Source organism: Lichenostomus cassidix, chromosome 27 (genome assembly GCF_008360975.1).
Source record: "Lichenostomus cassidix isolate B80296 chromosome 27, HeHo_3.0, whole genome shotgun sequence".
Lineage (NCBI taxonomy): Eukaryota > Metazoa > Chordata > Aves > Passeriformes > Meliphagidae > Lichenostomus > Lichenostomus cassidix.
Window position 1 is genome coordinate 3,935,161 of NC_139507.1, and position 14,330 is coordinate 3,949,490.

A 14,330-nucleotide genomic window follows, 5' to 3' on the forward strand; every position below is an offset into this window, starting at 1 on the left:
CCTAAAGCCACCCTACAGCTACCCTGAGCCACCCTGAGCCACCCTAAAGCCACCTTGAGTCACCCTGAGTCACCCTGAGTCACCCTAAAGCCACCCTAAAGCCACCCTACAGCTGCCCTGAGCCACCCTAAAGCCACCCTAAAGCCATCCTAAAGCCACCCTGAGCCACCTTACAGCCACACTGAGCCATCCTGAGCCATCCTACAGCCACCCTGAGTCACGCTAAAGCCACCCTAAAACCACCCTGAGCCACCCTGAGCCACCCTGAAGCCACCCTGAGCCACCCTGAGCCACCCTGAGCCACCCTAAAGCCACCCTGAGCCACCCTACAGCCACCCTGAGCCACCCTGAGCCATCCTTAGCCACCCTAAAGCCACCCTAAAGCCACTCTAAAGCCACCCCGAGCTACCCTAAGCCACCCTACAGCCACCCTGAGCCACTCTGAGCCACCCTGAGCCACCCTACAACCACCCTGAGTCACCCTAAAGCCTCCCTGAGTCACCCTAAAGCCACCCTAAAGCCACCCTGAGCCACCCTACAGCCACCCTGAGTCACCCTGAGCCACCCTACAGCCACCCTAAAGCCACCCTGAGCCACCCTGGGCCATTCTGAGCCATCCTAAAGCCACCCTGAGCCAGGACAGTGGCACCTGTCAGTGACAGTGGCTCAGTGGTGGCTTCAGAGCAGGGCATGGGACATTCAGAGTGGATTTGGGAACAAAACTCGAGCCTGGGGGGCAGAGGGTTGGTTTGGGCTGGTTTGGGTTCAAACCCTTCATGGTTCTGCTGGTTTAAATGTTGGACCTCCCCTTTTTCACCCCCCAAAATCCCAGTTCCTGTTGCTGCTGATGCCTTGGTGGGTTTAGCTAAAACAGAGGCTAGATAAGGTTAAAAGAATAAAAAGCAGATTAATTTATTGAAGACTTTCAGGTCCATTTAGGGCAAAGTCCACTTGAGGGGCTACACCCAAAATGGACAGCAGGGCAGGAGTTTTTCATTCTTTATAAATTTTTTATAAAGTCAGCAGTTTTTCATACTTTATAACTTTTGTCCATTTGCATATTGAGGTTTAATCCTCCAATTACACCTTCAGGTGATGAAGTTAATTACCCCAAGTTTGCTCCCACAATTAATTCACTGCTGTTTACATCTCTTGGGCTCTGAGACAGTGAGGTGTCCTCGAGTTTTGAGCTCAGAGAGGAATTGTTTTGTCTAAAAATGAGAGAACAGCAGCTCAGCACCCTGTCTGGAGCCCAGAGTTGTACATTAAAAACCACAGGATTACTGATAAATGAAAATTAAGATCTAAAATCCTAAACCATCAGGTGTTTGCTCTTCTCCTTGGCCACCATCCCACGCCCCTGGGGACACTGCAGCTCCCAGATGGGAATTCTGGTGGCAGGAAGGTGCTGGGAATGGTGCTCTGGCTGGAGCAGAACATCACTGCCACCTCTGGCACTTCCCCCAGGCTGCTCCTGCCGAGCCCACAGCACCTTCCCAAACCCTCCCCGGGCTGCAATCCCAACCCAGAGCCCTCCCAGCTCTCTCCCAAACACCACAATTTGTATTTTCACCTCTCCCAACCCCTTAACTGTGCCAGGAGCTGGGCTTGGAGCAAACAGCTCAGCAGCAGCTGCAGCTCCTCTGCCGTTCCTCCTTCCCCTGCTCAGAATTGGGTGAATCCACATTTGGTTGGGATTCTCCTCCTCCCCGAGCTTTTCCCGAGGCCAGAGAGCTCTCCATGCCCTGTTCCTGCAGGGAATTCTCGGCCTGGAGCTCTCCTGATGTCATCTGCAGCTCCCGCAGTGTTTTTCCTGTGCAGATGTTGCTGGAAGGAGCCCAGAGAGCCTCGTGGAGGCTTCGCCTGGCGCTGAGTCTGGGAGTGGAAACTCCAACTCAGCCCTGCTGTTCTCCTGCTTTCCCCTCTGCTTTGCCCCTGGAGAAGCTCTGCTGAGCCTTTTTCCCCAAGTGGAGGGGAATTGTTGGGTTTTTCCAGCACAGCTGGGTGGAAACCCAACATCCCTGGATGTAATTCATCCTGTTATTCCAAATATCCACACCCTGGATATAATCCTGGATATAATTCACCCTTTTATTCCAAATATCCACACCCTGGATATAATCCTGAATGTAATTCACCCTGTTATTCCAAATATTCACATCCCTGGATGTAATTCAGGATATCACCCTGTTATTCCAAATATTCACATCCCTGGATGTAATTCAGGATATCACCCTGTTATTCCAAATATTCACACCCTGGATGTAATTCACCCTTTTATTCCAAATGTCCACATCCCTGGATATAATCCACCCTGTTATTCCAAATATTCACACCCTGGATATAATCCTGGATATCACCCAGGATTATTATTATTTTAGCATAATTATTATTTTAACATAATTATTATTATAACATAATTATTATTCTATAACATTATATATAACATGATTAGTAATTATATAACAATAATTATTCTATAACATTATTATTATAACATAATTATTATTTGGAATAATTATGTTATTCCAAATATCCACTTCCTGGATATAACCCGATACTACACAGGATTATTAATTTAAATAATAACACATATAACCACTATTATCCTATAACATTATAGATACATTATTAATAATTATAGAACAATAATTATTATATAACACATATTAATATTATTATTATTATTATTATTATTTTGGAATACTATTCCAAATATCCACACCCTGGATATAAACCTGGATATCACCCATGATTATTATTATACTTAACATAATTATTACTATAACCATAAATTATTATTATATAACATTATATATGACATTATTAATAATTATATAACAATAATTATTATATAACATTATTATTATTATTATAACATAATAATTATTTGGAATAATTATGTTATTCCAAATATCCACATCCCTGGATATAATCCTGGATATCACCCAGGATCATTATTATTTTAACAAAATTATTATTATAACATACTTATTATTATATAACATTATATATAAGATTATTAGTAACTATATAACAATAATTATTATATAACATCATAATTATTATTATTATTATTATTATTATTATTTGGAATAATTATGTTATTCAAATATCCACATCCCTGGATATAATCCTGGACATCACCCAGGATTATTATTATTTTAACATAATTATTATTATAACATAATTATTATTCTATAACATTATATATGACATTATTAATAATTACATAGAAGTAATTATTGTATAATATTATTATTATAACATAATTATTATTTGTAATAATAATAATAATAATAATGTTATTCCAAATATCCACACTCTGTATATAATCCTGGACATCACCCTGTTATCCCAAATATCCAGCAGGGCAGGATTTGGGATTTCTGGGGGCTTTGGGATCACCACCCTGGTTAACCCTGCTTTCCCCCAGGTGCTCCAGCGGCTTCGATCGCTACAGGGAGGAGTGGTTATCCTATGGCTGCGGCCAGGTGAGCCTGGGGATCCTCCTGGAGGCAGGGAATGCTGCTGAGCTGCGGGAAAATCCCATTTCCAGCTCAGAAAATGGGTGTTCATCTCCTCCTGACCTGTGGGGTTCTGGAGCAGACTGAGCATCCCTTGGGATATCCCTTTGTTCCCTTTAGACATCCCTTGGGATTTCTCTTTGTTCCCTTTTAGATATTCCTTTATTTCCTTTGGATTTCCCTTTGGATTTCCCTTTATTGCCTTAAGTTAACCCTGTATTCCTTTCAGGCACCCCTTTAGATATCCCTTTATTCCCTTTATTTATTCCCTTTATTCCCTTTATTTATTCCCTTTATTCCCTTGGGATATTCTCTTGAGATATTCCTTTATTTCCTTTGGATTTCCCTTGTTTCCCTTTAGGTAACCCTATATTCCTTTCAGGCACCCCTTTAGATATCCCTTTATTCCTTTGGGATATCCCATGAGATATTCCTTTATTCCCTTTATTTATTCCCTTTATTCCCTTTATTTATTCCTTTTATTCCCTTTATTCCCTTGGGATATTCTCTTGAGATATTCCTTTATTCCCTTTGGATTTCCCTTTAGATATCCCTGTATTGCTTTTAGATACTCATTGGGTTATCCCTTTATTCCCTTCAGATATCCCTTTAGTTATCCCTTTATTCCCTTTAGATATTCCCTTATTCCCGTTGCAATTCCCTTTGGATATCCCTTTATTTCCCTTTATTCCCTTTTGATATCCCCTTGGATATCCCTTTATTTCCTTGGGATATCCCTTTAGGTAACCTTTTATTCCTTTTGGATATCCCTTTATTCCCTTTAAATACACCTGTAGATAGCTGTTTACTCCCTGTAGATATCCCTTTATTCCCTTTATTCCCTTTATTCCCTATAAATATCCCTTGGGATGTTCCTTTATTCCCTTTGGATATCCCTTTAGGTAAACCTTTATTCCCTTTAGAAACACCTGTAGGTAGTTGTTTATTCCACTGAAATATCCCTTTATTCCCTTTAGATACCCCTTTGCCTCTCCCTTTATTCCCGGCATTCCCTTTATTCCCTGTATTCCTTTTATTCCCATTATTCCCTGTATTCCCTTTATTTCCATTATACCCATTATCCCCTGTATTCCCTTTATTCCCATTATTCCCCTTACTCCCTGTATTCCCTGTATTCCCTTTATTCCCATTATTCCCATTATTCCCTCTATCCCCTACATTCCCTTCATTCCCTTTATTCCCTACATTCCCATTATTCCCTTTATTCCCTTTATTCCCTGTATTCCTTTTATTCCCTTCATTCCCTTTATTCCCTCTATTCCCTTCATTCCCTTCATTCCATTTATTCCCATTATTCCCATTATTCCCCTTACTCCCTCTATTCCCTTTACTCCCTTCATTCCCTGCATTCCCTTTATTCCCTGTATTCCTTTTATTCCTTTTATTCCCTGTATTCCTTTTATTCCCTTCATTCCCATTATTCCCTGTATTCCCATTATTCCCTCTATCCCCTACATTCCCTTCATTCCCTGTATTCCCTGTATTCCTTTTATTCCTATTAATCCCTGTATTCCCTTTATTCCTTCTATTCCCTGTATTTCCTTTATTCCCTCTATTCCCTTTATTCCCTTTATTCCCTTTATTCCCTGTATTCCTTTTATTCCCTTTTTCCCCTTTATTCCCATTATTCCCATTATTACCTGTATTCCCCTTACTCCCTGTATTCCCTTTATTCCCTTTTATTCACTGTATTCCCATTATTTCCATTATTCCCATTATTCCCATTGTTCCCTCTATCCCCTACATTCCCTTCATTCCCTTTATTCCCTACATTCCCTTTATTTCCTTTATTCCCTTTATTCCCATTGTTCCCTTTATTCTCTTTATTCCCTTTTTCCCTTTATTCCCATTTTTCCCTCTATCCCCTACATTCCCTTCATTCCCTTTATTCCCTACATTTCCTTTATTCCCTGTATTCCTTTTATTCCCTTTATTCCTGTTATTCCCTTTATTCCCGTTATTCCCATTATTCCTGTTATCCCGTTATCCCATTATTCCATTATTCCATTATCCCATTATTCCCTCTATCCCTTACATTCCCTTTTTCCCTTTATTCCCATTTTTCCCTCTATCCCTTACATTCCCTTCATTCCCTTCATTCCCTACATTCCCTTTATTCCATGTATTCCTTTTATTCCCATTAATCCCTGTATTCCCTTTATTCCTATTATTCCCTTTATTCCTATTATTCCCATTATTCCCATTATTCACTGTATTCCTGTTATTCCCCTTACTCCCTTTATTCCCTGTATTCCTTTTATTCCCATTATTCCCGTTATTCCCATTACTCCCTTCATTCCCGTTATCCTGTTATCCCCATTATTCCCATTATTCCCGTTATCCCATTATCCCGTTATTCCATTATTCCCAATATTCCCGTTATTCCATTATTCCCGTTATCCCATTATTCCCGTTATCCCGTTATCCCATATTCCCGTTATTCCCGTTATCCCGTTATTCCCGTTATCCCGTTATTCCCGTTATCCCGTTATCCCATATTCCCGTTATTCCCGTTATCCCATTATTCCCGTTATCCCATTATCCCATTATCCCGTTATTCCCGTTATCCCATATTCCCGTTATCCCGCTCCCACCCCAGCAGGATCCCCGTTGGGACATTTCGGGATTCTCCTCCCTCCCTGTGACTCTTACTCACCCTCGCTGTCCTCTGGAGCTCACAGATCCACGCTGGACAAACTCCTCGGCTGCAGCCCAACATCTGCTTCTGCTTTGCCCTCTGCTCTTTTTAAATTTATGATTTTTTTCCTTTTTGTTTTTTTCCCCTTTTTTAAATTTGGTTTGGGATTTTGTTGTGGTTGTTTGCTTTGGGTTTGATTTTTTCGTTTGTTTGCTTGTTTGGGGCTTTTGTTTGTTTGAGGATTTTTGTTTGTTTGAGGTTTTTTGCTTGTTTGGTTTATTTTTTGGTTTATTTTTTTAGTTTAGTTTGGGGTTTTTTTGTTTTATTTTTCTTTGATTTGTTGTTTTGCTTTGGGATTTTTTTTGTGGTTTGGGGTTTTTTTAGGTTGGTTTTTCTTTGTTTTGTTTTGGGTTTTTTGGGGTTTTTTTGTTTGTTTTGTCTGGGGTTTTTTTTTTGTTTGTTTGCTGGATTGTGTTTGTTTGTTTATTTGGGTTTTTTGGGGTTTTTTAGTGGTTTTATCCTTTTTTCTCACTGAAAACTCCACTTTATTCCCCATCAACCAGAGGGCTGAGTGAGGGAAACGGAGGCCACCAGAGCCACGAGGTCACCAGACCCTCATGAGGTCACCAGACATGGTGTCACCAGATCCTCATGGTGTCACCCAGAGCTGCACTAATCTCAGGCTGTAGGATTTCCCAGCTCATCCTACTGAAGCTCTTCCCAAATTTCCTCTTCTTCTCCACCCCCTGGGTCCCTCCTGGACCTTGTCCCCCTTGTCCCCCTTGTCCCCCTTGTCCCCTCTCGGTTTGGACCTCAGCCTGGGCAGCTCAGCCCTCCTGGAATTCCTGCTGGAGGAAAATTGGGAAAAATCCCCTCAAATTCCCTGTTTTCCTTCCTCAGTCGGACGAAAGGACCTGCGAGGATCTGGCGGAGGGAGGACACTACTCGGCAGCCCCGGACAGCTCCGTGTCACCGCAGGCTGAGGATGTCACCTCCCCCACGGCGTCACTCTTCATCGACAGCCTCACCACCGAAGGTGGGTGCAGGAGGAGAGCCCAGGCACTGATCCCAGCGGGGTGACCCCAAATCCTGAGCCTGAGCCCTGGACAGGTGACCCCAATCCTTGATCCTGATCCCTGGACAGGTGACCCCTCCATCCCAAGTCCTGATCCCTCACAAGTGACCCCAAACCCTGATCCTGATCCCTGGAAAAGCGACCCCAAACCCTGATCCTGATCCTTGGACAGATGACCCCAATCACTGATCCTGATCCGTCACAGGTGACCCCAATCCCTGACCCTGATCCCTGGAAAGATGACCCCAATCCCTGGTGACTGTCCTTGGAAAGGTGACCCCAAATCCTGACCCTGATCCTTGGAAAGATGACCCCAATCTCTGATCCTGATCCCTGGACAGGTGACCCCAAACCCTGATCCTGACGCCTCATGGGTGACCCCAAATTCCCTGGTGATTGTCCCTTGACAGGTGACCCCAAACCCTGACCCTGATCCCTGGAAAAGGTGACCCCAAACCCTGACCCTAATCCCCGTCCAGCCCCAATTTTTGGATCCACACCCTCCCCACCCCTCCAGCTCCCAGAGCTGCTCCTGCTGCCCAGCCTGACTCCCCAGCCCCTGCTGCTGCCAGGGAATTCCCGAGCCAAGGGAATTCAGGATTGGGATTCCCAATTCAGCAATGTGGAACCCATGGAGAGACAAATCCCTGTCAGACAGATCCTTGTTCTCCCAGAACGAGGCGAGGAATGGATTTTGGGACATCCAAAACACCCACGGTGTGACTAACATCCCGTGGATTTATTTGGGATTGATGGCTGTAAATCCCATGGGCTGAACACATGGAATTTTCTCATTTATGGATCAAACCTCACTGGGAATGATCCTTTTCCCTGGATATTTGTGCTCCAGGTGCCACCTCAGGGAAGGAAAACCACAATCCAAACCCTCCTGCTGTCACTGCGGTTTTCCAAACACCAAAATTCCCAAATTCCCTTTTCCACAGAGATCCCAAACTGTCCAGAAATCCCAACCAGAGGGACAGAATCAGGTGGGAAACACTAGAATATCGCAGAAAACTCCTAACTTTATTTTTTTCCCTCATTTTCTTCTCCCAGATGACACAAAACTCAACCAGTTTGCGGCAGGAGAAGGTAAGACCTTCACCCCCTCTCTGCCTGCTGCGGGGATCCCAAATTTCCCTGGATTTGGGAGCTTTGCAGGGAGCAAGGAGTGCTCCAGCTGGAATTCCTGCTGTCCTCTCCCTGCTCAGTGCCTTTCCAGGCAGGGAGAAGAGAGCTGGGAATGCTCTGTTTTCCCAATTTTCCACTTTTCCCTTTAATCCCTCTGGGAACAGAGAGGGTTTGATGGCAGAGGATTGGGACAGAGCTCTGGAGGAAATAATAAAAAACAAATAAATCAATCCTGGAGGAAATCCAGGCTCCTTTTGGGGCATTTCAGATCAATGAGGAGCACCTGGACTCCACTTTGATCCACTTTTCCATTTAATCCCACTTTGATCCACTTTTCCATTTAATCCCATTTTGATCCACTTTTCCATTTAATCCCATTTGGATCCACTTTTCCATTTAATCCCACTTGGATCCACTTTTCCATTTAATCCCATTTTGATCCACTTTTCCATTTAATCCCATTTGGATCCACTTTTCCATATAATCCCATTTTGATCCACTTTTCCATTTAATCCCATTTTGATCAACTTTTCAATTTAATCCCATTTGGATCCACTTTTCCATTTAATCCCATTTTGATCCACTTTTCCCTCTGATCCCACTTGGATCCACTTTTCCCACTCATCCCTGCTGTGCCAACTCAAGGAATTTTCCCTTTCCACATAATTCCCTTCATTTCCAATATTTCCACAGACACAAATCTTATTTTTTTTCCTTTGAATTTCCCCAGCTGGGACTTGAAAAACAGTAAAATCCAACCAGGAATTGTCCTTTTTCCCCCTCTCTGCTTTTCCCTCCCCGTTCCCAGAAATCCTGGCTCAATCCCAATCTTTCCATCAGCCCCAAACTGCTGCTGCCTCACTAATTCCAGAGGGCTGGAAGGCTCCATCCCCTTTTTCCTGGAATTCCTGTTCCTCAAGGGCAGAGCAGGAAGTTCAGCTGGCAGGATGGAAACCTTTGAAATCCCCGTTGTTCCAAATTTTAGCCGAATTTCTCCCCAAATTGGATTTTTTTTTGGAATAATCACCTCCACCCTCTGTGCCTGAGTGATGCCTGAGCAGGGATTACCTGAAGGAGAGGCCAGACAAAATTGGGAGAATAAAAAAGCAGATTAATTTATTTAAAATGCCTTTAAGGTGCATTCAGGGCTCACAAAGCCCATTTAAAAGGCTACACCCCAAAATGAGTCACAAGATCTTCACATTTTATAAATTCTGTCTCATTAACACACTGAGCCTTAATCATCCAATTACACCTTCAGCCGATGAGGTTAATTACCCCAAATTTGCTCTCCCGATTCACTGTTTTTTCCACATTTTGGAATGTGGATGTGATGCCTGAGCAGGGATTACCTGAAGGAGAAGCCAGACAAAATTGGGAGAATAAAAAAGCAGAAAAATTTATTAAAATGCCTTTAAGGTGCATTCAGGGCTCACAAAGCCCATTTAAGAGGCTACACCCCAAAATGGACAAGATCTTCCCATTTTATAAGTTCTGTCTCATTAACACATTGAGCCTTAATCATCCAATTACACCTTCAGCTGATGAGGTTAATTACCCCACATTTGCTCCCCCAACTCACTGTTTTTTCCACATTTTGGGGCTCTGAGGCAGCGAAATTCCCTTGGATTTTCCAACTGAGAGCAACATTTTGGCCAAAATAAAAAAGAGATTTTTTTTCCAAAATAAAAAAGAGATTTTTTTTCCAAAATAAAAAAGAGATTTTTTTTCCCAAAATAAAAAAGAGATTTTTAGCATTTTGGGAAGCCTCGAACCACACAGCAAAATTACAGATATACAAAAAATAAAAGCTAAAAACCCTTCAGGCTGAGCTGAATCTGTTTTTTCCCCCAGGAATTGCGAGCAGCTTTCCCTCCCGGAGCTCAGGCGCTGCCGTTCCCACGGGAAGCATGGTTGGGATCGCGGTGGCAGTGCTGCTGCTGGCTGCCATCATCCTGGCTGTCATTTACATCAGCAGCCACCCCACATCCGCTGCTGCCCTCTTCTTCATCGAGGTGAGGGAGAGCTGCACCCCTTCTGGGTTCTGCCGTCCCAAATCCCAAATAAATCCCAAATAAATCCCAAATAAATGCCAAATCCCAAATAAATCCCAAATCCCAAATTGCCCAAATCCCAAATAAATGCCAAATCCCGAATCCCAAATAAATCCCAAATCCCCCAAATCCCAAATCCCCCAAATCCCAAATCCCCCAAATCCCAAATCCCCTAAATCCCAAACCCCAAATCCCAAACCCCAAATCACCCCAAATCCCAAGCCCCAAATCCCAAACACCAAATCCCCCAAACCCCCAAATCCCCAAATCCCAAACCCCAAATCCCCAAATCCCAAATCCCCCAAAATCCCAAGCCCAAATCCCAAACACCAAATCCCCCAAACCCCAAATCCCCAAATCCCAAATCCCCCAAATCCCCAAATCCCAAACCCCAAACCCCAAAACCCAAATCCCAAACCCCCAACCCCAAAAATGCCACCCCAAACCCCAAACCCCCAAACCCCAAACCCCAAACCCCAAAATCCCAAACCCCCAAATCCCCCCAAACCCAAACCCCCAAATCCCAAACCCCAAATCCCAAACCCCAAACCCCAAAATGCCAAACCCCAAATCCCAAACCCCCAAACCCCAAATCCCAAACCCCAAATCCCAAACCCCCCAAACCCCAAACACCAAATCCCAAACCCTAAATCCCAAACCCTAAATCCCAAATCCCAAACTCCAAATCCCCCAAACCCCAAATCCCAAACACCAAATCCCAAATTGCCCAAATCCCAAACCCCTCAAATCCCAAATCCCCCAAACCCCAAACCCCCCAACCCCAAATCCCAAATCCCCCAAACCCCAAATCCCAAATGCCCCAAACCCCAAACCCCAAACCCCCCAAACCCCCCAAATCCCAAATCCCCCAAATCCCAAACACCAAATCCCAAATTGCCCAAATCCCAAATCCCCCAAAACCCAAACCCCAAACCCCAAACCCCTTTGGATATTCCCTTTAGATATCCGTTTATTCCCTTTAGATTCACCTGTGGATATCAGTTTATACCACTGAAAAATCCCTTTATTCCCCATATAATGGAGCAAGGGAAGCTCCATCCCCTCCCCATTTGGGGCTCAGCGGGATCACCTCATCCCAAAAAACCCTTTGGAAAGCTCCAAACCGCCTTTCCAAATCCCAAATCCCAAATTTTCAACCCTCCAACCCCCACACTGACCATCCCAGTCTCCCAGGATCCATTTTCCTCATTTCTGGGAAAATGAGTTTTTTCCCCAAATTCGGGATTTGGGATGAATTCCCTGGGATTTGGGGTGAATTCCGTGGGATTTGGGATGAATTCCCTGAATCGGGATTTGGGGTGAATTCCCTGGCATTTGGGGTGAATTCCCTGATTTGGGATTTGGGGTGAATTCCCTGGGATTTGGGATGAATTCCCTGATTTGGGATTTGGGGTGAATTCCCTGATTTGGGATTTGGGGTGAATTCCCTGATTCAGGATTTGGGATGAATTCCCTGGGATTTGGGATGAATTCCCTGATTCAGGATTTGGGATGAATTCCCTGATTTGGGATTTGGGGTGAATTCCCTGATTTGGGATTTGGGGTGAATTCCCTGATTTGGGATTTGGGGTGAATTCCCTGGGATTTGGGGTGAATTCCCTGATTTGGGATTTGGGGTGAATTCCCTGGGATTTGGGATGAATTCCGTGATTTGGGATTTGGGGTGAATTCCCTGATTCAGGATTTGGGGTGAATTCCTTGGGATTTGGGGTGAATTCCCTGGGATTTGGGGTGAATTCCCTGATTCGGGATTTGGGGTGAATTCCCTGGGATTTTGGGGTGAATTCCCTGGGATTTGGGATGAATTCCCTGATTCAGGATTTGGGGTGAATTCCCTGATTCAGGATTTGGGGTGAATTCCCTGATTTGGGATTTGGGGTGAATTCCCTGGGATTTGGGGTGAATTCTCTGATTCAGGATTTGGGGTGAATTCCCTGGGATTTGGGGTGAATTCCCTGATTCGGGATTTGGGGTGAATTCCCTGGGATTTGGGGTGAATTCCCTGATTCGGGATTTGGGGTGAATTCCCTGGGATTTGGGATGAATTCCCTGATTTGGGATTTGGGGTGAATTCCCTGGGATTTGGGATGAATTCCCTGATTTGGGATTTGGGGTGAATTCCCTGGGATTTGGGGTGAATTCCCTGAATTCCCTGGATTCCCAGCCCCTCACTGTCCCCTCTCTCTGTCCCCAGCGAAGGCCACACCGCTGGCCGGCCATGAAATTCCGGAATCGCTCCAACGGCGCTTCCTACGCCGAGGTGGAGGCAGCCAGCCAGGAGAAGGAGGGATTCGTGGAGGCTGAGCAGTGCTGAGCGCTTCTCCCCAGGAATCCCAAAAAACCCCGAGGAAAGAATCCCGAGGAATCCTGAGGAATCCCAAGGAAAGAATCCTGAGGAATCCAAAAAATCCCGAGGAAAGAATCCCAAGGAATCCTGAGGAATCCCGAGGAATCGCAAGGAATTCTGAGGAATCCCAATGAATTCCAAGGAATCGCAAGGAATCCAGAGAAATCCCGAGAAATCCCAAAGAAACCCAAGGAATTCTGAGGAATACTGAGGAATCACAAGGAATCGCAAGGAATCCCAAAGAATCCCAAGAAATCCCAAGAAATCCCGAGGAATCCCGAGGAATCCCAAAGAATCCCGAGGAATCCTGAGGAATCGCAAGGAAACCTGAGGAATCCAGAGAAATCCCGAGGAATCCCGAGGAAAGAATCCCAAGGAATCCCAAAAAATCCCAAGGAATCCTGAGGAATCCCAAAGAATTTTGAGGAATCCTGATGAATCCCAAAAAATCCCAAGGAATCCAAAAGAATCCCAAGGAATCCCAAAGAATCCTGAGGAATACTGAGGAATCCCAAGGAATCGCGAGGAATCCTGAGGAATCCCAAGGAATTCTGAGGAAAGAATCCCAAGGAATCCCGAGAAATCCCGAGGAATCTGGAGGAATCCCAAAGAATTTTGAGGAATCCCGAGGAATCCTGATGAATCCCAAGGAATTGCAAGGAATTCTGAGGAATCCTGAGAAATCCCGAAGAATTGCAAGGAATCCCAAGGAATCCTGAGGAATACTGAGGAATCCAGAGGAATCCCAAGGAATCCCAAGGAATTCTGAGGAATCCCAACAAATCCCAAGGAATCCAGAGAAATCACAAAGAATTTTGAGGAATCCCAAGGAATTCTGAGGCATCCTGAGGAATCCCAAGGAATCCCAAGGAAAGAATCCCAAGGAATTCTGAGGAATCCCAAAGAATCCCAAGGAATTGCAAGGAATTCTGAGGAATCCAGAGAAATCCTGAGGAATCCCAAAGAATCCCAAGGAATCCCAAGGAATTCTGAGGAATCCCAAGGAATCCCGAGGAATTGCAAGGAATCCCGAGGAAAGAATCCCAAAGAATCCCAAGGAATCCCAGGGAATTCTGAGGAATCCCAAAGAATCCCAAGGAATTCCAAGGAATCCCGAGGAATCCTGAGGAATCCCAAGGAATCGCAAGGAATCCCAAAGAATCCCAAGGAAGGAATCCCGAGAAATCCCGAGGAATCGAAAGGAATCCCGAGGAATCCCAAAGGATCCCAAGGAATCGCAAGGAATCCTGAGGAATTCTGAGGAATCCCAAGGAATCCCGAGGAATCCCAAAGAAAGAATCCCAAGGCATCCCGAGGAATCGCAAGGAATTCTGAGGAATCCCAAAGAATCCCGAGGAATTCCAAAGAATCCCAAGGAATCCCAAACCTCCCGTGTTCCCGGAGCACCGGAATCTTCTGCCGTCCTATCGCCAAGTCTGTCCCCTCTTGGAAAAAGGAGCAGCGAGGAGACCCTAAAGGGGATTTTTGGAAGAGGAGGAAACCCCAAATGGGATTT

The 14,330-nt window shown here is 44.5% G+C and overlaps 1 protein-coding gene and 1 long non-coding RNA gene across 10 annotated transcripts in view; both read left to right on the plus strand.

Moving 5' to 3' along the window:
• The window catches only part of LOC146426662 (uncharacterized), a 117,029-nt gene that overhangs the window by 98,744 nt on the left and 3,955 nt on the right, over positions 1-14,330 (plus strand). The window lies entirely within an intron of this gene.
• Positions 8,326-12,846, plus strand: LOC146426681 (plexin domain-containing protein 1-like). Its single transcript, XM_085083534.1, has 3 exons — positions 8,326-8,353; positions 10,247-10,407; positions 12,662-12,846. The coding sequence occupies exons 2-3, from the start codon at positions 10,303-10,305 to the stop codon at positions 12,779-12,781; spliced, it is 225 nt and encodes a 74-aa protein (XP_084939660.1). The 5' UTR covers positions 8,326-8,353; positions 10,247-10,302; the 3' UTR covers positions 12,782-12,846.

What these genes read in the sequence shown, in the direction of transcription:
- LOC146426681 (XM_085083534.1), top strand. Translation starts at nt 10,303, where the DNA reads ATGGTTGGGATCGCGGTGGCAGTGCTGCTGCTGGCTGCCATCATCCTG. An exon ending in CTGCCCTCTTCTTCATCGAG is followed by an intron (nt 10,408 to 12,661) that starts GTGAGGGAGAGC and finishes CTCTGTCCCCAG; the next exon opens with CGAAGGCCACACCGCTGGCC.